Source organism: Anguilla rostrata, chromosome 6, assembly GCF_018555375.3.
Source record: "Anguilla rostrata isolate EN2019 chromosome 6, ASM1855537v3, whole genome shotgun sequence".
Classification (NCBI taxonomy): domain Eukaryota; kingdom Metazoa; phylum Chordata; class Actinopteri; order Anguilliformes; family Anguillidae; genus Anguilla; species Anguilla rostrata.
The window spans coordinates 4,898,795-4,922,288 of NC_057938.1; the positions used below are offsets into that span (position 1 = coordinate 4,898,795).

The 23,494-nt window shown below is 42.6% G+C and overlaps 1 protein-coding gene and 1 long non-coding RNA gene across 3 annotated transcripts; one reads left to right on the forward strand and one right to left on the reverse strand.

Annotated features, from left to right (window-relative positions):
• The first annotated feature begins 2,276 nt into the window (after positions 1-2,276).
• Positions 2,277-21,214, forward strand: LOC135258282 (uncharacterized protein KIAA0040). 2 transcript variants are annotated; one of them, XM_064341670.1, is made up of 2 exons: positions 2,277-2,391; positions 18,428-21,214. In XM_064341670.1, exon 2 carries the CDS (start codon positions 19,013-19,015, stop codon positions 19,337-19,339), a length of 327 nt encoding a protein of 108 aa, XP_064197740.1. In that variant the 5' UTR covers positions 2,277-2,391; positions 18,428-19,012; the 3' UTR covers positions 19,340-21,214. The 2 variants fall into 2 exon arrangements, with proteins under 2 accessions (XP_064197740.1, XP_064197739.1); XM_064341669.1 differs by lacking the exon at positions 2,277-2,391 and adding an exon at positions 14,060-14,358.
• On the reverse strand, positions 6,920-17,953 carry LOC135258283 (uncharacterized). Its single transcript, XR_010330942.1, has 3 exons — positions 17,480-17,953; positions 14,827-14,971; positions 6,920-9,643 (listed from the first exon to the last, which is right to left on the reverse strand). It is a non-coding gene; the product is annotated as an uncharacterized LOC135258283 (long non-coding RNA).
• Positions 21,215-23,494: the final 2,280 nt, after the last annotated feature.

The window sequence follows — 23,494 nt, forward strand, 5'->3', positions numbered from 1 at the left end:
CCCTTCTTCTTTTTTATTCCACCACTGCATTCTTCATCGACTTCACCAGTTTTCAATCCAAGGACAGTACTCAGGCACTTACCTTGATCAGAACCGGTTGCTCAACCAGGTTAAGTAGCTCTGTTAAAGTGGTTTAATCGATCATTATTGATCATATTTCATTGATCTTTTAAGTGTTTTAAATTATCAGTGATTTTTCTGTGAAGGAAATGACTGCCAAAAATGTCTGTTTTGGGGACAGCGGTCACACCACCCTAGTTTTCCTTACTTTACGTACGTTTCAAGAGCGGCGTGATGCAATGTTGCTCTCAGCACGCCTTTGGCCTGTAATAACCTCTCTCCTTCCTGCGGCTAAGGAATGCGATTCTTTCAACAGTGCTCTGGAGATAAGGCTTTAAAATTTAGTCAAAGAAAATATACAAAAATGTGCACAGAAGGCACAGCTGAAAAAGAAAAAGTCCTTTTTTTTCATGTTATCTCATTTCTAGAATTATATGGCACGTTTTCAAAAGTTATTAATGCGCTTGTCTCGTAAGCAGTGGTGCGACGTTTCGCAACGTAAAGACGTTTCTCCCAGAATGCAATGGTAAATGGCTTTTTCATTCAGAACTGGAAGTATGCTGGCACAATTCTCTAACAGCGCGCGCGTCTCCTGTGCATCACGTTCCGCCCGCCATCGCGCGCGACCGATGGGTCCTTTTGAGCGGTGAACTCACAAAGACACTCCACTGGAAGCACATTTAATGCTCTTAAATTGAGCCTTACTGGGCAGCACTCCCTCGGGAATGAATTTAAAACACCTGAATGTGGAGTAAGCGGTGACTTCCGATGCTGAATTACTCTGGTAGAGAAAAGTAACAGTGACCGGTTTCAGTGAGCATGATGCAAGAGCACCAAATAGATGGGTATATCTCCAATATACACTCAAGTGTCATCTGTCAACAGAAAGTCACATAAAGTGCCATTTAATGTTATGTCAAAACAGGACACCAAAGAGAATATATATATATACTGTTTCAACAAATGTTGAATGTTGAACACTGGAATGTACATTAAAAGGGGTACACAGTCACTTTAAAAGAACTAACAATCCATCCCTTACTGGAGATCCTGTTCGGCTTGGTCTACAAAAACAATTGATTGCAAAAGTTCAGTTTTAACCTGTGTTTCTACCCTGGGGTAGTAATCATTTATCTTGTGAAAAGCTGATGGGAAGTCAGTGAAACACTAGGCATGCAGGGGAAAACCTGGCCACATTTGGTCGAAAAGTGAAAGATTTCTAGCCGACTGAAATACAGCCAGCCTATATTCTGGAAAATCTGTATTGGGGTTAACTTAGTCCATTTGTGAAAAATGTCTCTCAACCTAGATTTCCACCGCTCTAGATGCCCAGATTCTAGGATGTTTGTCTTTTATAATGTTGTAGAGTAAATCTATAAATCACATAAATGAACCACACGAGACTTAAATCCAGGAGAGCTTACTGTACATCTGCGAAAAGTAGGTTTAGTTTATATTCTGATAATGTACTTAACTCTGCGATATGGAAAGCACATTAGGGAAGAGCCTAGGTCGGACAGATAAAGAGCAAGGTAGTCTGCACAGAGGAAATGGCGTGCTTCACAGTCCTACAAACCAAAACCCAAGTATCTGCAGACCGCTTCCTAACCAGACTGCAACAGCAAGCATGCAGTTAAAATGTGAGACAGAGGACAACCCACAACTTGGTGACAAGATTTAGTTTCACAAGTGCTGTTGACCAAGTCAAACTTGCAAAATGAATGAACAGCCCCACTGCCAGCGACATGCTATCCATGCAATGAAACTGTGAATGTCGTTTTTGGGATTTTAAGGCAAAATCGAAACAGTATTTCATATGTCTCATTACAAATTTACAATGAGGCATCTTTTCTTAGGGAAATTTCACAACATAGACTGTGTGCTTCTGTTCTGTTAATTGGAATTCATGTAACACCCTTTCCTGTGACATCACACTAAAACCAACACAAAGGAATTCTGTCATACCGTTTGGAGCTCAAACTGTATTCAGTGCATTTGATCACGAGTGGAAAATCCAGGTCCCGAAAGTAATAGTGTTCCCCAGCATTTTGTTCCAATCACCTGAATGTGTTAATAAACACAATCCCTCAGCCAGGATTTAGAACTAATGAGTTAAATCAGCTGGCTGAGCTTGTGGGTGGAAAAAAAACACGTGGCAGGACCTTTGCTTTCTGACCCCTGGACTGTCCACCTCGGCATTCGACTGACTTGAATGGAAAACAAGAGAAGGGAACCAAACTGCAGTCGTGACAACTCAGAGATAGACAGAGTCAAGATCCTTTCGGCCCGTTATTTCTGCTGCCACTCATTTGTAAAGCGTACGTTTGAAAAGTAAGTGTGGCCTAGGCTGTGTTCGCCATGATACCTTCACATTTTCCAGGTGAAAAGCATATGAGATGTAAGTGGTTGTTAATTTGTCATATATATATATATATATATAGATAGACCCTTCTGGGAATTAATTTAGATTTAAAATATTGCTACATCTCTGGTTTGATATCATTGTCAGAATTTATACTGTAATCTATCCGTCTAGTAAAATAGATGATCTGTCTAGTAAGCCGTTTACTGCTTGAATTGACATGGTTGGGTGACGATGTTGCATCGCTGTTATTTATCTGTTGTTCACACAAGAAATTTGCTCATAATACTTAAAATTCTGTCTTGAGCTTCATCTGAAGTTCAGGATCAGGTGAGCTGGTGCCCTGTTGACCTTTTGCTTTTGTTTTCGTGGGCAGATATAAACCAATTAATGTGCAGAAAATGTTTCATTTATTATAATCTGTCAATAATGAGATGGAAATTACCCGTGCCTTCTGGGCACTGTCTGATTAGGGACAAATAATTTTATAATTTAGCAGTGCATTATCAAAAATAATTGTGTTAAGTACAAAAACAAACAAAAGGTTTTAATTCATTTCCAGAGAGAAATATATTATGCATGACAATAACCTGAGGAAAAAGTCAATAGTTACATACCTTATATACTGTATAGTTTACAGCAGAGTGATCTACCCTGTTTTGGCATTTTTTCCCCTCTCAAAATATCCCTGCAGGCCCCTGATTTTATCCTGAGTAAGTGACAGATTTACATCATGGCACAGGCATAATGATGTCACTATATATAGCGCTGCGATTTTGTCAGTTGTATTTCATATTGCCAGGGAAGAGGGTGGGGTCTGTTCTAGGAGCAGTAGAGCTTTAGTCAGCTGGAAATTCCACTTAGTCTTGCAAACAACACAGACCACAATCAATCCCAGACCTGGCATCGAGGTAATGTAGAGTAAAAATATCCATACCCTCTTAATTAATCCACTTTGGAAGTTTCCAGACTTGAAGTTTTTCCACTAAAGGTAAAGCCGGATTGTCTAGCAACACTAGTTCCATTATTTTTTTTTTTTTTCCACCCATCGATTGGAAAGGATGTAAGCAGAAGCTTTCTGTTTATACTATAGAGTTCAAAGCTTAACAGTCCAAAATACAAAACCCACCACAGTGACTCTTTCAGTATTCGGCATTATGGCAGAGAAATGAGTAACAAGCTATTTATGGACATTATGAGAAACACTGTGGCACAAAGACCATGTGCAGAGGTCAAAACAGAGACTAAATATATCATTAATAAAAGTCTTACAAGAACTACCAATGCCCATGCTAACCCTCCTTAGCAGTACTTTATGCTGTAGGAAAATCAGTGCAGGAACTCAAGTGATCTGAGTGAGGAAATAAAATGAAATAAAATCCAGACAACCATGTGACTATGTGGGGGGGTGGGGGGGGGGGAGATATAATGTCCATTGAAAAAAAATATTTCTACTTGCAACTTGAATAAAAAACCTAGATGACATTTCGGAGCTACCCCTCAAAGTAGCCGTCACGATCCAGCATTGCCATGAACCAAGGACGGGCCTTATTTACTTCTGAGGAGTAAAGCACTTTGCTCCACAGACACTCAAAAAGTAATCTGAGAGCAAAGCGGTTTGACTCCACCCTACTGTGAAAGGAACACAGAAGGCAAGCCCGGAATTCCGCAGCTTTTTCTCCTTTTATACTAGAGCTGTGCATCAATCCCTCACTGTCCTGATTGTTTGCTGCCCGTGCAGATCTCGTATTTCAACATATTACCACTGAGTTCTCTACAATTACGGACTGAAGTGTTCTTATTTAGAGCACAAAGGGACTTTAAATTATTTTATTTTTTGTTTAGTTATATATATTGTTTTGGAATGGAAAGTGTTGTTTATGCGGAAAGAAAGGAGCCCTTGTATCTTGGTGATCTTGACCTCATGAGAAGGTTACTTTTAAAAAAAAAAAAAGATCTGAAGTCAGTTGCCTTTTAGTTTAGCTGGGCTTTTTGAACCACAGTTCTTTTAGCATGATGTGATAAAATGTCTGTGCGTTGTTTGTTGGTTTCAAGGGATTCCAATATCCTTGAACAATCTCATAAACGGGAACTGGGCATTTCAACTTCTTGTAAACATATTTCTTTTCTTTTTTTTTTTAAAGATAAGCATGTCTTAGAATGTCAGATATGACAAGAAGTCATGCATTTTGTAAGTCAGAGTTGGATTTGTGTCATGCGCGAAACGCTGCAACAGGAGATGAACACGATTACAGGAACAGAAGTATAATTTCGTCCCTCGTACATTACATTTCTAGCATGCAGGGGTGGTTTGGGGGGGGGGGGTGCATCTTGGAGACTAAATGGAAATATCAGAAATATCAATAACAGCGTCCCTTCAAAGCCCCGCTCTTTCTAGCCCGCGCGGCCGGGTTCTAAGTCCCGCTCCGAGGCGTCGTCTGCTTTCAAAGGAACCCACTCCGGCTCTGGCCAGATCTGCCTGTCGTACTTTGACGGCGATGTCGCCGCACGCCCGTGAACGCTAAAAAGTGTCTCTTCAGGTTACGGGCCTCTCTGGCGTCGCTAATGCGTCCGCCGTCCCAACCCCTTGTTTGGCCCTGAACGAGCGGTGTTTTATCCCGAAAAGCTTTGTTCTCGATTTATTACTCTTTTGCCGTCAAGGGTGCCCCCGGGTGCAGTCCAATCTCTCGCCGTACAACGGACCTCAGTACCAGTTCACTGCGCTCGCCAGAGGGCCTCGTCTGCTACTCAGCTGAAAGATGCTATCGCGCACTCGGTAATGGAAGTCCCTGTAAAACGCCCCAGCATGACCATCTGACACGTGAAGCTACTGTCCTCAGCAAGAGAAAGAGAGAGGGAGAGAGAGAGAGAGAGAGAGAGAGAGAGAGAGAGAGAGAGAGAGAGAGAGAAAATAGATACCATTTTGGCATTTACAGACTTATGTATGCTGACAGGATACATAATCTTTTTCTTAGTATTATGGCTTTCCCAATAGCCAGACACGTTGTAAGCATTCACATCAGAGCTCACGTACATGTTACATATATTCCGGACCAGCGCGCCTTGTTAAATTTATGTATACATTTTTCTGACTCTGCAGACAGTAGAGTCCTACTTTCTGTCCATTAGACTGAACAGCCGTCGACGTGTGCTTGCACTGCTCTTGTGGAAGGTATTGTTGTGTGTTATGCTGCCGTAGGAGACTGTGTGTGCTCGCCTGACACAAAACAAGAAAAAATATGTCCTGCTGCACGTGTTCACAGATGCGCTGATTTAGATAAGGTATTTCAGAACACACTCCTTCATGCATGGTGGTATGTTTTTTCTTGTTTTTGTTTTTTTTTTTTTTGCATATGCAACAAGCTGGAAAAAGTCATTATAACCATTTTTATTGTTGACAGTCTCCTCTCCAAAGCCTTTCCATTCCCCTTAAATATTAAAAGAATGCCACTTATAAAGCACACAGAGATACTGTATAATGAGTATCGACCAGAAGTCAAAGCACAGAGGTGTTTTGTATATCTGTTCCCTCTCGACCTTGACTAAGAGTTCCAACCGGGCTAATGTTTCCACTACAGTGAACTGAACGTGACTTTAGAATATCAATTCATATTTTGTGAGACTTGGTTATAAAAACAGGCAATGGGGGGAGGGGGAGCATAAGCTGAAAGGTAGTGCGTTTAATAAAAATTCAGGATATTAGTCTTAGTCTAACTTTGAGTTAAAGCTACTAGTGGATACAACTGCAATTCACACGCAACTTAACTCACACCTTGGCTTCTTGAAAACAGTCCACCATTCTCTCATACGAATCATTAATTCACATTTTTGATTCACGTTCACATGTTGGCTCGCCTATACTGGTGCTGTTCTAGTTTTCCCCAGCACCACAGTGCGTTTCCGCGAAGCACGTTTCTCACAAGATGTCTCACAGACAACTTGAATAATTGTTTTTAGCACTCCGCATAAACTCACTTTGGCATTGGAATAAAAATATAGCCTCCAGGCGTCTCGTGACATTCGTGGATGGGATTCGGCAAAGCACTCCACAAACACACGACATGGTTTTAAAAAATAATACAGCTGCTCAGTTGTGCCTTTTTTTTTTTTGTTTTTTTGGGGAGGGGGTGCAGGGGGAAGACTACATTACCCTACAGGTCAAATGAGTGAATGAGTGAGCGATATCAATTTTCTAATGCCCATGCAAACGCATACGAAAGACGTTTATGCAGCTTTTCAAAAATAATTGAAAGTGGGAGCTGTCAAGCTGTCACGGTGACTTCGATCCTCGTAGCTCAGAATGTTCCTCACAGCTCAGAGCTGCACGGAGACAGGTACTCCGAGAGGTCCTTCTCTGAACTCCTTTAACAAGTCCCAGGTTTTAACGTTCCTAAGAATGGTGCTCTGCATACTACAGAAGCTCATACCAAGCCTCTGTGCTGTGAAGACTACTGCAGCGTGTGACTCCCTTTGAGTAAACAAACACTCAAGTTGATGTCCCTGTTTGACAGAAGTTTATTAATAGACGTTCCCCTTTAACAATCATGACAGTATTTAAAAAAAAAAAAAAAAGAACACACAATTTATGCAATATCACTGAAGTTATATGGATGCACTGGCAATAATCTGTCATGTTTTACAGTAGCAGCATGGTGCTGTGCTTGAGGTGCAGTGCCCAGGATAAGGTGCCCTTGACTTTGCCTGCAGAGAGGCAACTGAATGTTGACATTGTTCACTGTACTGTTTGCAGAATGATTTGGAAATGGTCCAGTCGTAGGCGTAAAGCAGGAACATTCATGTGTATATAATGACGTGGCAGACTGTGCATGCGTGTGTGTTGTTTTTCACTCATTTATGGTTCATGCTCTTGTTTTATGTGTCCCCAGCATAAACGCGCAATTAAAACATATTTAGGTTTGCTGAGATGCTGAAGTTGTAGGGGTGGGTATATAACGTATATATTTTAATTAAGCCAGTTCAAATGAGTGTGTGAATAGTAGGATCATTTTTATGTGTAGGTGTAAATACATAGCTCATATGCTGAGGATATTGCAGCATGGCAACTACAGTACACGAAATAATTTCTGACTTGCAGTTTCAAAGTCTTACTTTTTTCTTTACAGTGTTTGGCAAGCTCAATGATTTGTGACATGAAATAATGGAAAATTGTGCTTGTATTGATTTTGATAGTAAAAATAGAAGAACAGGGCCGAATCCAAATAGTGCCCAAATATCACTTTTTGAGCCGGTCGTCTTCCAAAGAATCCCATCAGTCACAGTTCACAATTAAATGATCAGGTCTGAAATGTGCACATTATGAAGGCTGAGTCTGTGTGATTGAACGACTTTGACTCTAGACTGTCGTTTGAATTATGAATGTAAAAAAAAACTATGCATAATGCAGAGCAGATATGCTATTATCTGAGCTTCTGAAGGGAAGAATTAATAGCAGTAGGAGAATGTGCCGCGTTTTTGATGACGGATGAGCTGAATAATTGGATTCTGGAGCGAGGATCCTTAATGCCGAGAAATTTACATGGAAGACAAACGCTTCAAATTAATCAAAATTAAACATTTTGTCTCAACATATTGTTTTATTTTTATTTTGCTAGTTTTTTTTGTAATGTGATTATTTGACAGCGAATTGAGTGTGAGTCATACTATTTTAAATTAAACGAGAGGAGGGGATTTTCTTCACTTCCTGTGAAATTGCGTTTCTGTCGGCACGCAAGGAATGAGCTCTCTTTTGTTTTCAGTGTTTCTCGTTCTGCGCATTTTCACGTCCTTAAACACTGCCCTTGAGACGGCTGCTGGGTTTTTGAAAGGCATGCAAGATGTTGACGAAAGATTAAAAAAGAAACAGGAAGTCTGGTCCTATAATTCTAAGGAAGTTCCTGTCCACCCGGTCTCAATGAAGCAACTGAAAGTGATTTGGCAGCAGTATGGAAATTAGATTAAAACACTGTATGGGTGACCAAGGGGAAGTTGGATCTCAGTGTTAGTGGACTGAAACAGTGCTGCTATGCTCTAGAGTGCAATTCCTTAGTCAAATTAATGAAACTGAACGGTGTTCAAGTCTAAAAGATCTTTTCCCCCCCCTAATCCTCACCTCTGTAACTTGTGTATGGCTGAACAGAAGCAACCAGATGTGAACTTTTGCATCCCCACGCTACTGACCTGGGCCCCAGCCTGTCATAGCGGCATTAACCCAGTCACCTCCATAATGTTGAGTGCTACTGAAAGTAGGAAGGAAACAAAAAGAAAAAATGAAATGGCTTGAGCCGGAATGGAGGTTGTGATGTTCCAGCATATATGTTCACACTGTAGCCGCGAGGCAACTGAACTGAACGCTTGCATGCATTTCACATCACCGCAAATGTGGCTTCATAAGAGCACATACATTACAAAACCACTGCAATGCAAAATAACACAATAATGCAATTATAGAAGAATGAAAGCATGCAGGTTTAGCTATCCAGTACTCGAGTTTCGGCTTTATAGATGTACATTAATTTAAAGGGTATTGTAGTTTTCATCATCATAATCCTGATGCAGATTGATTGTTTGAAAGCAACACATAACAATGGGCTGTCATTTCCCATTTCATACTACAGAGCACACAGTAAACCTGCCAAGAACTAAGGAAGCTTTCGCTGCTGAGGGCAATCTGGTAATGGTGTTTCAGACCAAGTGCCTTTAATTGTGTCTATACCATTAGTTTTCAGAGAAGCAAATGTGTACACGTCAAGCTTATCAATGCGATATCCCACATTGTAATGTGTGGTGTTGAACGTTTCCTGCAGTTCTTTCACTCAAATCTGTGTTTATTGTAAATTAGCATGAAAGACGTGGCAGACTGCCCATTGCAGAGCGTCTGTCTCTTCAGAAGTAAATGTAATTTATTCATGGCGAAAGGCAAAGAATTCTCAGAAGAGACAACACGAAGGGTTGTTGACCTTTATAAATCAGGTGATGGTCACAAAGAAATTAATTAAAATCTAAAGGTACCGTTTCTGCATTCCGGTCAACAATTAAGAAGTTTAAAACCAAAGAGGTGAACGTGCCTGGTAGAAAATGCGAGGGAATCTTGCCCCTGTGCACAGGGAGGCAGATGCTTTGGGAGGCGAAAGGAAGACTTCTGGGGGATTCTGCTGGAGATCCATAAAACATTTTTGCGGCTTCTTGATGACGCAGTCTTCAGACATCATGCCAGCAGGTCTTCTGGAAGGGCAAAAAACAAAACCTTTATTGAGTGAAATCAATCAAAAATAAGTGTCTGAAAATTGTTAAATGGCATTGGAACTTGGTTACTCTCACAAGCTAAAGCTTGCACAGTTTTTGTTGCAAATTAAATCCCCTCCCCCCTTGTTCCTTGACTTCTGAAAGAGATTGAGGAATAAAAATGTTTTAAGGCCCATCTATATGCAGGCAGATGGCCACTTACTTTTGTTTATGCGTGCTTTAAAAACGCGGAAGGTGAGACGGAGGTGACCAAACTGATTGCACAAGAGCTGAGTCACGCAGGAAACTCCCTTCCATTAGCATGTCCGCTCAAGTGCTCTCGTTTAAAACACGTCAAATTCTGCACCGCGAGAATGTCATATCTGAACATCGTAAACATCCCCGCTTCGAAAATCTTCTCGGGAAAAAAAGATGGAATAGCGAATGTTTATTCCAGAGAGTTCAACTGAAATCATCCAAAATAATGCTTTCATTTAAAATGATTTTCTTTTAAATTTTAAATCCCTTCAAATTTTTCACCTGAGATTAATTGAGTAAAGGCAAAAACATGGTCTAATTATTAAAGGAAGAAAGTACTACCATAAAGGGTATAATCTCTGTCAGATACACGCAGGGTATTCATAAATCCCACCCCTGTTTTTGTAGCACAGGGCCGTAACATTTTATAAGGCTGACTCATCGCCTGGTTTGCTTTTCAGGCTGGTTAGCAACGGCGAAATCTATTTTTGGCGACTCTTCATCCCCTTTGCCAAACTAAATATTACAGTGAAATTCCCATTGGAGATTCAGACCCAGCTCTCACTGGCTGCAGAGCAGGGGCTTTACAGAACTGACTGCTGATGAAAAGCCAAGTTTGGGCAACATCTCCAGGATGTATTAACGGGCTATCCATTAAAGAAGAGCTAACAAAGGTCAGAGGTCGATCCAGGTCGTCCAAGGTCACAGCTGAATACTCTGAAACAATGTTCTCCCTCCTTTTAATCATAATTCTACTGATCTGATCGATTCAGGTGGCCTTCTGCTTTCACCTGTCACCTGAAAGGAAGGACTGAAGGAAGAATTAGGCCCTAGTGTGTGTGTGTGTGTGTGTGTGCGCGTGTGTGTATGTCCACTGAGGATATTCTGGCCTCCATCAGACGGACATCTTTTCTTTGGGAAGTGATAGCACACCCTCCTGGTCCACTGGAGAAGTGACAGGTGTGGGTTCTGGATTGCGGGCTGTGGTCATCGAGCTGACAGCTGCCCTCGCCCAACTGCCACCCCATATTATGAAGTGTGGGTGGATAGGTGACTAACAGGAAACCAGGCCAGTAAGTCCTGGTATACTGAGAGATGGTATACTGAGCTTCACTCAAATAAATAAATAAATAAAATAACATTTAATTTTATCATTTATTTCAGATACGGCCAACTCCTAGAGATCCACAGGGTCTGCTTGGTTTTATTATTTCATTTTTTGTGAACTCAATTAGACCCTCAAAACCAGGCGAGGTGAGCTAACTGTAATTTATCAAATAAGTGCTGAGTGAAGGAAAATCAGCAGAACCGTGAAACTCTCCGGGGTCAGGGTTGGCCACGCCTGATTTATTTAACTTTTTTTTTTTACTTTTTTTTTTTTTATGACAAAGACATTTTTCACCCGGTTTTCTCCAGAACAATAGGGTGTAGCCATCGTTGGCGATTCACCTGGGTGTGGTCGTCATTCATCATTCATCTGGTTTCATTCATCATGATCGTATATTTTAATCATTCACTATGGCATTTCATCAGTCAAAAGGAATCTGCATGTTCTTACTAAGGAAGTGTATGGAATTTTCTCTCTTGGTTCTTATAGCAGGTGGTAAGAGAGCCAGGACATTGAGATTACTTTTGCAACAAAGATCTGCTTACATTTACAGCGTTAACCACTCTAATGGTGTGAAACTGTAAGTCACAGAAAAATCTGCAGTCGTTCATCAACCGCTAAAAGATCTCACACCTGATGCATTACAGTGACTTAGAAAGTTTGAAGAAAGTGGAAAGAAATCTGTTTCTTTTAATTTACCGCTGTGGAACAATGTTGGTATGCATCTCTGCCATGTACACCTATCATGTATTGACTCTAAAATAGCAAAGGTGAATTGGTGCACACAAGGGTATTTAGGTTTGAATCTCCTCTAGAATACAAACAGTACAGTATAGCCTAAAAAATGCCAATCCATTTCAATGGAAAGCTGTACGCTCAAACACATACTAATGCTAAAGTACAATCCTGTTTATCCGTGATTGCAAATCCTCTTACAAAGGAGAAACAACGCATTGGAAATCTTAACTTAAAATCCACTCAGCACCAGGTCCAACCCTTAATGCTAATTCTGCTATTTCAGTCTCTCTAAGAGGCAGTGCAATCATCTATGTTTAACCAATCACCCCAGAGGTCCCCTCTAGGTGCCCATTAAGAACAGAGTTAAACACAGCGAGGCATTTGCAGGTGGTACTTTGGAGAAAATGTCTACAGCGTGTAGCAGATGCTGTTGGCCGCCCATCTGGGGCGCTATGTGGATGGCGAGGAGGGCGTGGTCATGTGACCCTCGTCACGCATCTGCAGTTCTTTGCCTGTTTTTCTAAGTGGACCCCGCCCTGAACACACACACATGGATACACACGCTCGCTGTTTCATTTCTCCCTTTTAATTACAGCCGAAGACACAGAAGTTTCAATGAAATGCATTTTATTTACTTTTTCACATTTATATGTTGATTATATAATATATATATATATATATATATTTTTTTTACTAACGTACACTACATGGCTAAAAGTATGGGGGCACCTGACATCCAACACCTCATCAAAAATTATGGAAATTAACATGGAGTTGGTCCACCCTTTGCTGCTATAACCACCTTGACTCTTCTGGGAAGGATCTATACTAGATGTTGGAGCATTGCTGCAAGAAGAAGAGCATTAGCGAGGTCAGGCACTGATTGAGCAATTAATATTGTATCATGGCTTATAGGCCACAATCAAGAGCACCCCAGGATTCAAACTTATGACCTTAAAGTTGCAGTGCCATTCCTCTTGACATGGTTCGGTTTCTTTATCCCTCCAATGGAAGAAATCCACCCAGTTTTAAAAGAATTTTAATAACCTATTGGTTATTAAACTCTCTTCAAAAATAGCTCCTCGTAAATTACATCTTGTCATTCAGAAACATTCAGAAAAGTGTACTGGAAGAATGCTTGTATTTTAAGTTTGAGCACAACCTCTTATATGACTGTGCTTAGTACTCCTCTGTAGACTTCGGCAAAGCAGGCCAATGATGTAATCTGACCTTTTTAACATTTGAGTCTGTCAAGGAAATGATGGTAATGCTTTATGAAGAGAAATCAAATCTGCGCTGGAACTGGTAATTAAAAGTCCCAGTGCACCCCCAGTCCCTGCTACTTATTTCACCCCCTGGTAGATTCTATTAGATTAGCTACTGATCCATGACTGGGTATGTCAGCAAGATGTCATGCATATTTCAGTGTGGGTATGTCTCTAAGGGCAATACGGGTATGTCCAAATGCACTGAACATGAGGATTCAACAGGAAGGAACTGTCACTCGCTATATGTATTTTTTTCACGCACACACACACACACATGCACACACACACACACACAGAAAGAGAGAGAGAGAGAGAGAGAGAGAGTTATGTATTATCAATGAAAGAAAAATGCTATTTTTTCATGTCTAGTGATATACACATTCACATGTAAATAACATTTAAAAATAAGTGCCTGCCCTTGCTATAAATGCATGCATCATACGTGATCAAAATGCAAGGCAGCCATGATTCCAGACTCAGTTTTAAAGAGAGCAAAACAGGAAATAGGCCGATCTTCTTTGTGTAGAGGTCTTACTCAGACATGGGGTAGAGGGGGTACACAGCAACTGTGCGCTCAAAATATTTACAGTTCATCTCTTCAAAGAGATGAAAGAAGTCTATCACCTGATCTCCAAGCCAGACTTCCTGAAAGTCTTAGAACAACATTTCCTCGCTTGTCCTCAGTAGTTAAAAAAAAAAAAAAAAACATATGCTAAAGCTGATATGCTTTACTTATATATTGTATAAATAATTCCCATTTAATAGTACTCAAGATAAGAGACCGATGTGGTGGTCGGCCTTAAATTAAATACAATTAATTATATTCATAGGACATGAGGGCAAGTAGTGGTAGGCAATGCTTCCTACAACTGTTCTAATGCCTGTGGATCTGAAGCTTATCCTAACTTTTTCTTTTTGTTTTTTGTTTTTTTAATCCGCTCTCTCTCGCTCTCTCTCTCTCTCTCTCTCTCTCTCTCTTTCTCAATCTCTTTCTCTCTCTCTCTCTCTCTCTCGAGTTACAGGAAGCTAACTCTGTGACATCACTGAAAAGTTGTGTGCATAAACTCACCGCAAGAATGCAGGGCGTCAGGCAAAGGGAGTGCGCACGCAAACAGAAGGGCCTTTCTTACAGAAGGAAAGGGGGGAGTGTCACACACACAGCTAAGTGAAGGAGGGAGAGAGAGAGAGAGAGGGAGGAAGGGGGAGAAACAGAGAGGGGTGAGAGGGCTGCTCCAACAGAGTAAGCAGGTCCAGGTGAAATGGAGAAGGCAGAGAATACTCCACTCTCTCAGTCCGGGGAACGGATCTAAGCCAGAATCAGCAAGAACTTAAAGTACACACTGGTAAGATGCCACTTTTTTAAATTAACATTCTGTAGCGATGCCAGTATTTCTCAATAAGAGGTCGACGGTCTTGGGCATCAGTGTATTTGGATAGAGTGTGGGAGTAACTTCTACATACAATGTAAACCTACACTTATTCTAAATGTGACATCATGGTACCCGGAGTCAAGTTCAGGACGCTCATAGTTAAATTCAAATGGCTTCAGGTAATACACATCAGGTCCTTTAGGATGGTTGATGTACTGTGGTGCGCCTCACAGGGAATAGATGTTGTAACTTGAGCAGAGCTAGCATTTCTTTCTGTTTCAGTTGCAACTTGTTCAGGTTTCATAACCAGTGGGGTTTTTTTTTCCTTCATTCCATTACACAATATATTTCTTTTTTCCCTTGAGGCGGATGATGTATTATCCAAGCTCTTTTCCTAGGGGTTGAGATACTTGTGGGAGTGCGAAAACGACCACAATTTACCTGGCAATGATAAACGCTCCTTCATCGCCATCTGGACTGCCTCTTCATAATGCACATCCTGCCATTTTTGACATGGCGGACAGACATCGGTTGTTTGCCATGGCGATGTAATAACCTGTTTTCTTTCCACGGGTTGTGCATCAACCTGAGAGGGAGATAAAGAACACGCATAGAGAAATGAAGTCCATTGACTTTCCATTTCGATGTCTTTTTGCCTCTAAAGCTTCCATGAATGAATATTTGAAAAAAAAAAAAAAAAAACTGGGAAATGAAGTTTATCCCCAACCTGGAGCCAACCTCAAAGGTTACTTGTCACTGATTATTGTGTTGGCATGAAACATGTGCAGATTATATCAGGGACAATCAAAGCGAAGGATTATCCTTCTGTGTTTTTTTTTTTTTTAAAGAATAATCAGGGCAGCATTTATGAGCTTTGAATAATCCTCTCTTACTGTAGGTGAATCGTGTAAGTTTTGCAGTTTACCGTTGGTGCGCTCCTGAAGAGCTTATGTGCCCTTTTAAGACTTTTATTTTAAAGACAGTTCCACCACACATTCACTGGATGTAACCAAATCGAATAGTTCCCATTCGCATTTCTGTGCATTCTCTTTCCCCTCATCCAAGTTCTCAAAGCAAAGAGATTTGAGATTTTTTTTTTTTTTTTGCCCCCCTTGGTGGTTATATGCTGGGAAAGAGATCCCTGTTCTGTGCTAATATAAAATAAAACTGTCAGCCTGCCAAAGCAGAGCAGCTATCTCCAATGTGGAGGGAGCTTCTGCGAGGGTACTGTACTTTCAGTTCTGTTTACATTTCAAACTCACACGCTCGGGCGACTTATAAATAGATGAGGTAAAACGAGGGTACTTTTTGTGGGATCCTCGCTCGTCCTCGTCGTGAGAATGGTGTCTGTGCAGATCGGCTCTGGCGGAGATTCATCTCCGCAGCTCAGAACAAGCTTAAGGAATGGCGGCCCGTGCTCGCAGTTCCTCAGGCACGCAGTGAAATTGAACAGGAGCATCTGAAATGCCAAGTGGCGTTCTTCTGAATCGGGATTGGCCAGGACGAGCAGAGTGCGCTGTTGACGGTGGATGAACGGCGCGTCTTCGTGTGAAGGCGAAGTTTGAAAACAAAAATAAAACTGCGTAGGCTGGTTTAAGTGTAATATGACAGCAAAAGCAGCTTCAGATTGTGCTCTTGTGCTCAGCTCTGTTCCCCTCTCTCCTCCAGTCTTGGAGGATGCCCAAAATACTCTGTGGTCATGCCCCTTGACAATCCTCCCTGATGTCCTCTGTGATGTCATGAGCAAATAGTCACGTTCCAAATAATTATATGGCCTGGTTAACATACAGGAGCAACCCTGCAGAGTTCCCATGATGCTCGTGCAGCATAAAAAGGTTGCCACCATGTAACGGAAATACGGTAGGAAAGAATACGCTGCAGAAGTGTGGCGTAGTTGTTGAGTTCTACCATGAGAGAGCAATGACCTTTCAGCTTGAGAAAGGGCCCAGTCAAGCCTTGGAAAGACTGTAGCAGACATTTGTTCTGAACTTTACTGTCAGAAATGTAAACTAAATATTTTGTATAGCAATGCCTGTCTTTATCAAACCATAAGTAGGCAGTAATCCTGCTGAACATTGGTTTTGACAGATAAAATCTTGTGTTTTTTTTCAGCTATTTTGTTGACACTGGATGAGTCACTTTGCAGTTGCTATGCACCCCCAAGCCATACAATACACATTTTTATTTTGCCAGAGGTTACGGTCTTGAAGTTTTGTTCCTTTTTTATTAAGTTCTCTAAATAGCTGTAGCAAAGCACAATAGCCATTCTACTCACATCCTGACTTTGTCTTCAGTCATAAGTGACTTCCTGTTTACTGTTTATCTTGAGGGATATAACACTATGAGGGAAACAAAACCCATTCAGGGTAACATTCAGAGTTAATTTTACTGACAGCTTGTTATGTCAAATGTAAAAAGCTGGTTCAATAAAATTAATTGTGTTTATGATTTTATTTATTTAGTGCTCAGCACACTAAAAGAGGTTAAAGCTGAGATCAAGTACTTAAAACCCGTTTGAATTAAACCAAAAGCACGCATGGGTCTTTTAACTCGCGTCACATTCGGGTTATTAAAATGTCTGCTGTTTTACGGGAAGCAAAGGGAGTGTCAATGACACTCAGCACATTTTTTGACGAGGAGGCTTCCTGAGTCATCACAGATACCAGTTTTGTATAAATGCGTTCCTTCCTTTATCGGATTAATTGTAAGAGCACATGTTTCTAGTTTTATCAACTGACCTTTGCAAGTACTCAGATGACACTTTTGCCTGGGTAAAAAAAAAAAAAAAAAAAAAATGTTGATGGAAAACCAGTTGTTTCACATTTGTAAACCTATGACAATACAAGCCATGCCTTGAATATTATTTTATATCCTTAGTTATTTTGTTAATTTGCCTATTTGTAAAAACATCACTCTCTATTAACATGAAAAGTAGAAGATAATGGCGATTGAACCATTGTTGACAACCATAAACCAACATGCCCGTAACAAAATTTTTGTAATGAACAGTGACATTTTCCCCTCTTTAAAATTATAAAAGTCACTAGCTATGTCACTCAAGCAGTCATTCTACCTGAAACCATGCTGATATTACCAGGGTAGGCTCTGCAGAAGAGCTTTTGTTAGTGCCTTGTACCTTCGATTACTCATATTGTTTTTCAACACGGCAGCAGCAGCAGCAGCAAACGGTTTCCTGTTTGTGCGAGCCGGCTTACACCAGGCAGGAAGTGAAGCCAATGGCAGGCTCGGCAATTTCACACGTCGTTGGCGTGGCCCAAACAAGACGCCTCTTCCATTCTCCTCTTCGCCGCTGGTATCTTTTGGCTGAGGGGCTTTGAGGGGAGCTTTGAAGATCTGCAGTTGTCAGATAACAAAGTGATTCCAGTTTTCATTTGATCCTTCAAACTGCACTTTGATGTGCACCCCTTGAGATTTTCGTGTTTTTTGACTTCCGTCTGCCTCTTTAAATTTTTCTCCAGATTTTTTTTTTTTTTCTTTCTTTCTTTTTGACATCCTCCTAGGAGCTATTACCTCTTTGCAGGTCAGACATATGCAACGACTCACAGCAGCAAACCCAGAGGTGCTGACCCTTTGAACCTGCTGTTCAACAGGTCCCCCCCCTCTCTTTGTAAATTCCTAACGGTCTCTGCACTGCAGTGAATCAAATCTAGGCAGGAATGATCTGCACTGGGTGGAGGAGCCCTAAAATTGAGCAAAGCTCTCCCCAGGCCCCGGACCTGCCACTGTCAGGGCCGGATTCCCCGGAATTTACATCTCCCTCCACAACCCAACCGACAAATTTAATCAGGGAGTCCGGGTCTACCGCTCTGCATTGTCCCTCCCCCGTGGGCAGCCGTGTAGAAGAAACAGGACCTGGTCCTCCAACTTTAATGACAGTCAAGCTAAATAAGACATCTAACTGAAAGAGGAAGGAAGAGAGAGGGGGAGAGAGGGAGGGAGGGAGGGAGGGCTCACCAGGGACCTGAAAAACAACTGGAAATTCATTTCTCTCCTCTTCTGTTTTTTTTTTTTTTCTCCACAGAAATGCCCTCATTCCAACCAGGTTTCCCAGACTCTGAAGAGAGGGGATTAAAATAGAGCAAGGAGGGGCCCCGAGAGAGCGCGATCCTGAGGGGAATCCGTCGCATCTGAACGGGCCATCTGCCTCCGCCGATGCCCCCCGACCTTCCGGGCCCGCCATCGGAAACGCCCGCCCCACATCTCTCAGAAGAACCCCACCGTAAAAACGGCCCCTTCAGCTACCAGGGGGGAGGGGCAGACGCGTGTTTGCTGAAACACTTAACAGATCCTCACAGCTTCAAGGGGCTTACCGGGAAACCTCCCAGCCCCAGCCTTTTCCTGCACGAGATACCACCCTTCTGTTGGACATCCTGTCGAAAAAAACAAAGTATCGACGCTCGAAGTCTAAATAAAAAAAACGAAGAGAAGTCAGCATTAACGATCAAGTGACCCGCACAAATATTTGCTGGTGGCGATACTCGTTTTATGTTTGGTTGTCTTGGAGACACCCGAGTACCTCGCCCCACAGGCTCCGCGTTCAGGAAACAGGCCCTGGCTCTGTCCATGTATGACCTCTAGGGGGAGCTGTGAGCAGTCACGCTGAGTCATGAAGGAGGAGGTGCAGCACTTCTTCAACGTCACGTGGGGCTTCGTGGTGTCCAAGCACGACCTGGGCCTTTACAACACGGTGTGCCTGGTGGTGCTCCTGGCGCTGCCGCTGGTGGTCCTCCTGACCTCCCTGATCGTGTGCTGCCACTGTTGCTGCTGTCGCCACGGCGGCGGCTGCTGCTGCTGCTGCCGTGGCGACCCCACCGGTAGCGCCAAACCCAACAAAAAGAAAAAGAAGGACAAGAGCCCCCAAAATGAGGACCTGTGGATCTCGGTCAAACCGGGACCCATGACCCCGGACAGAATGGCTCTGACCATGGTGTAGCAGGGCAAGGCCTGATCTAGACTGCTCTGTTTTATCTATTTATATCTGTTGCTTTTTTTTACTGCATGGTACATTTGAGGGTACGGACCTGTAGCCACAGTGCTAGCACATTATCCTCAGGGAGGAGACCCTGAATGAGTTTGAATGGGAATCACCACAGTCGGCATGGAAGTCTTTGGGATACAGATTGTGCGGTTAGTACAAGGCAATGTGCATGTGTGTGTGTGTGTGTGTATGTGTGTGAGAGAGAGAAAGAGAGAGAGAAAGAGAAGGAGAGAGGACATGCACATAGGTGTGTATGTATGTATGCACCTATATGTGGGGAAAAGGTAGCTTAAGACCTTGAGACAATGATGTTGGGATGTGTTCAAGGAATGCCATATATGTGCTTAGTGCTTAAATGCTTGGTGGTGACTTAGAGAAAGCGATCGTCTCAAAACGGGTCAACCGGGCTTGATCCACACTTCACACTCGCAGCACTTGTACATTTAAAGCCCATCCTGAGAAATACGTGTGCTCAAAAGACAGAGTAGATTTTGTCAAACGTTTTTGTCATGCTCAGTATTAACGGACGCCCACAGTATTTATAAGCAGCTGTCGCAGAACCTTGTTTATAACTCAAAGCGAGCCGTTGTCTGTTCCAAAAGGAAACGCGGGGGCTTGTAAAATAATTTTAACGTTAGAGCCGCTTGAGTTGACTTCACGACAGCGTCGCATGTCGCATTTCTATCCCGGAACTCTTTCGTGTTCGTCATTCCGGGAGCAGCGCGGAACAGAAAGGAGTTCGGCTCGTTGCGCTAGGAGCCGTATGTGGCCGGCAGCTCCATGAGGCATTTCAGGTTCCACAGCGGGGCAGGCGATGAGAGCGCTGATGCACGTACGTGATCCTCCTGCAGTAGCCCCCCCCCTCCTCCCCCCCTCCCCTTACTTACAGGGAAGCACAGAAGCACAGCATTCAGGGGACCACCTAAAAGAGATGCCTTTTATCCGTTCATCCACCTGCGCCAGATGTCCTTCACACATAATCTGGAATGCTGGCATTACCTTTTACTAATTAAGTAAAGTTTGCATCACATGACCGACCTTTATCGCTTGGTTCACCCTCCTTCCACCCCCAGCCCCCCTTTTCTCCACCACTGTGTCAGTACAACCGATTGTTTGCACTGGTCCCACTTTAAGGCTCTTCCTGCATAGAATGGTTTCACTGTCTGACAAACCCCACCGGACGAATGGCTGAAATTTTGCAGTATTTAAACAGCACCCTGTCTTTTTCTTCTTTTTTTTGTGAACCAAATGCAAAAAATTCAGGTTAAAAACAAAAGAGACCTTTTCAGTCAGCCACTGTAAATATTCAATATTAAATATTGTAAAATAAAAATGCACTGATATTGTTTTTTTTAATCGTTCCTGTCTCAGAGAAGGGGGGGTGGGGGGGGTAGAGGGAGGAGCTTATCCTCGATGGTCTCACTGTGCTTCATTGGGGTCAGAAGAGCAGCCAGCCTGTTTGAACAGCAGAGCTGTGAAATTCTATGTCCCACTAACATTCCGGTCATCCGAGCCAGAGACACTTTTTATGCTTGAAAAGGTTTTTTTTTTTGTTTTGTTTTGTTTTCAGTGTCCTTTGTCCCAAACCAAATGCTGGAAGCGATCACGTTCCAGGTCAATAACCGTGGGCCACGCGTTAACGTTTCGTTTTTCATGGTCATTGTTGTGAAAGTTATGCGCAGAAGACCTGAGAGTTTTACAAAAGAAGGGAAAAAGATATTTTTCTAAATTTACTATTTATTTTATTTTGCTTTATTTCGTTGTTTTGGGGGTTGAGGTTAATTTAATCCATTTGAACCTTTAGAATAAAATTGAAAACAACTGTTGAAATATGTGCCTGTCTGTATTTGGGGGGTTGGGGAAAATGAAAGCAACCTGTTCTTCATCCGGTCTCAAAGATGACCAGTCCGATCAGCCTCACCACCTTTCCACCATGGGCGTAGGTTACACTTCAACTTCGGAGAGAATTCACTCCTCCAGTCTCATGTAGCCAAATGTCAAGCCTCACACTCATACATAGCCTGTCTAGGAACTAATTCATATGAAAATATTGGGGATGACATTGACACCCCCTTGTCTCTCCCCTCAAACCTACGCATACGCTTCCCACACACTTCAACCTCCAGCACAAGCTGTCCCCGTACAACAGCTTTCACAGTAACGAGAGAAGCAAAAAAAAAAAAAAAAAATCCCTCCAGACATGTCAGCTCTCTCTGGAAAAAAAAAAGAAAAAAAGAAAAGAAAAGAAACAATCACACTTTATAAGGAGCCCTGCCGCCCGGCCCTCCTGCTTGTTTCTCTTTGACCTGACAGAGCCGCGCCGCACAGATCGCCTCTAATGAAAGGCCTAACGACCCCCTCGGCAACCACCCGGAGCACCCTCGACCCGCCCCGCAGCTGGAATCGGGAGGGGGGGGGGGGGGGGATTGGCGGCGCTCGTGGACAGGTCCAGACGCCGCGCGAGGTGCGGAGTCGACTCGCAGGGGAAATTCTTCACGGGGTGACGCCACACCGCTGGAACGGAGACACACCCGAGCTGCCCGATCCGGCCCGGTTGCCCCAGACAACCAGCCCTTGTTGCCTTCCATTCAGGGCTCTGAGGTGTGGTCAGAGAAGTGAGAAGGCTCTGCGTCACACAACGCCAAGACAGAGGGTGCTATTATACACATACGAGCTCAGCTCCAAACCCATAATTCTCATAAAGTCTACATTTATTCGCAAGTAGCATTGGTACTCTCCCATTTCTGATTACTTTCTTCTATAATGTTGCAATTTCGCGGCTAATATATATATGCTTCCCTCATGCAGGTATAAGAGAGCTGATAGCGTCTAGTCTTCATCCTAGGCTTTTGATTGCCTTTGGAACCTGTTACATGTTCGCAGTCGCTGGAATAAAATAATCACTTAAAACATAATTTCATGACTTGAATATTGACGGCGCTGTTGAAGTTACCACACTACCCAAAGCATCATTCATAGCAAACGAACGCAAGGCTGGAGCAGGGGGATTATTCAAACAGGCGACTCTTGAAGTCGTAAGAGCGAGCGGTTGCATAACATTTCAATCCTCGTTAGGGTCGGTACGCCATTAGAGGCAATTTTGCCCTCCGGTGTTTTCACAGGCTCCGACATCTTGTTAGAAATCGGTTATTTGCAATCAGCGCTGGGCAAGAACAGGTCATTATGTGGGCTGCCGCTACGCGGCTTCTATTGCAGCACCGAAAGAGATGTTCCAAAGTGCCCAGCCGCCTCGCAAGCCCACGTCAGCAACGCTCGCACCGCGCCATTGCCTCATGGAACGGCTGTTTGGGTGAGTTATTTAATCCATTTGAACCTTTAGAAAAAATTGAAAACAACTGTGAAATATGTCCTGTCTGTTTTGGGGTTTGGGAAATGAAGCAATGTTCTTCATCCAGTCTCAAGATGACCAGTCGATCAGCCTCACCACCTTTCCACCATGGGCGTAGGTTACATTTCAACTTCGGAGAAAATTCACTCCTCCAGTCTCATGTAGCCAAATGTCAAGCCTCACGCTCACACATAGCCTGTCTAGGAACTCTCGCAACCACGCGCCATTGCCTCATGGAAACAGCGTCTTCACCGATTCACTCAACGGAAGAAACCGACGCTCTCGCTACAGACTTCGCAACGCTCATTCGGAAAACCGCTCACAATTTTACATCCTCACCAGTCATACAGAAAAACAGAAAAAAACGAACCTGCCCACGAGACTTTTAGCACGAGCCGGGGCGTGTTTTGTGGGGCTATCTGTGCCGTTACAGCCGTTTTAAGGTCACGTGACTGAAAAAGACTATGAAAAAGTGTTTTTTTAGAGATGTATTTATGCTAATGGCCTGATAAATTTAAATTCTATCGATTCAAATTCAAATCTGTCCTCTACATTTGCTGAACTTCACAGAAATAAATTAGTTGTTTACCGCAGTAAACATTCTGTGCCAAAAATTAGCCGAGACATAGTTAGCTTTATATTTTCAACCGCATTATATAATATTCAACCTATGAAAAACCTTTGAAAATGTCTGGTGAAGAGATGCCAGATCCACATCAATATCAAATGTGCATCTGAATTAAATTTAATATTTTACAATA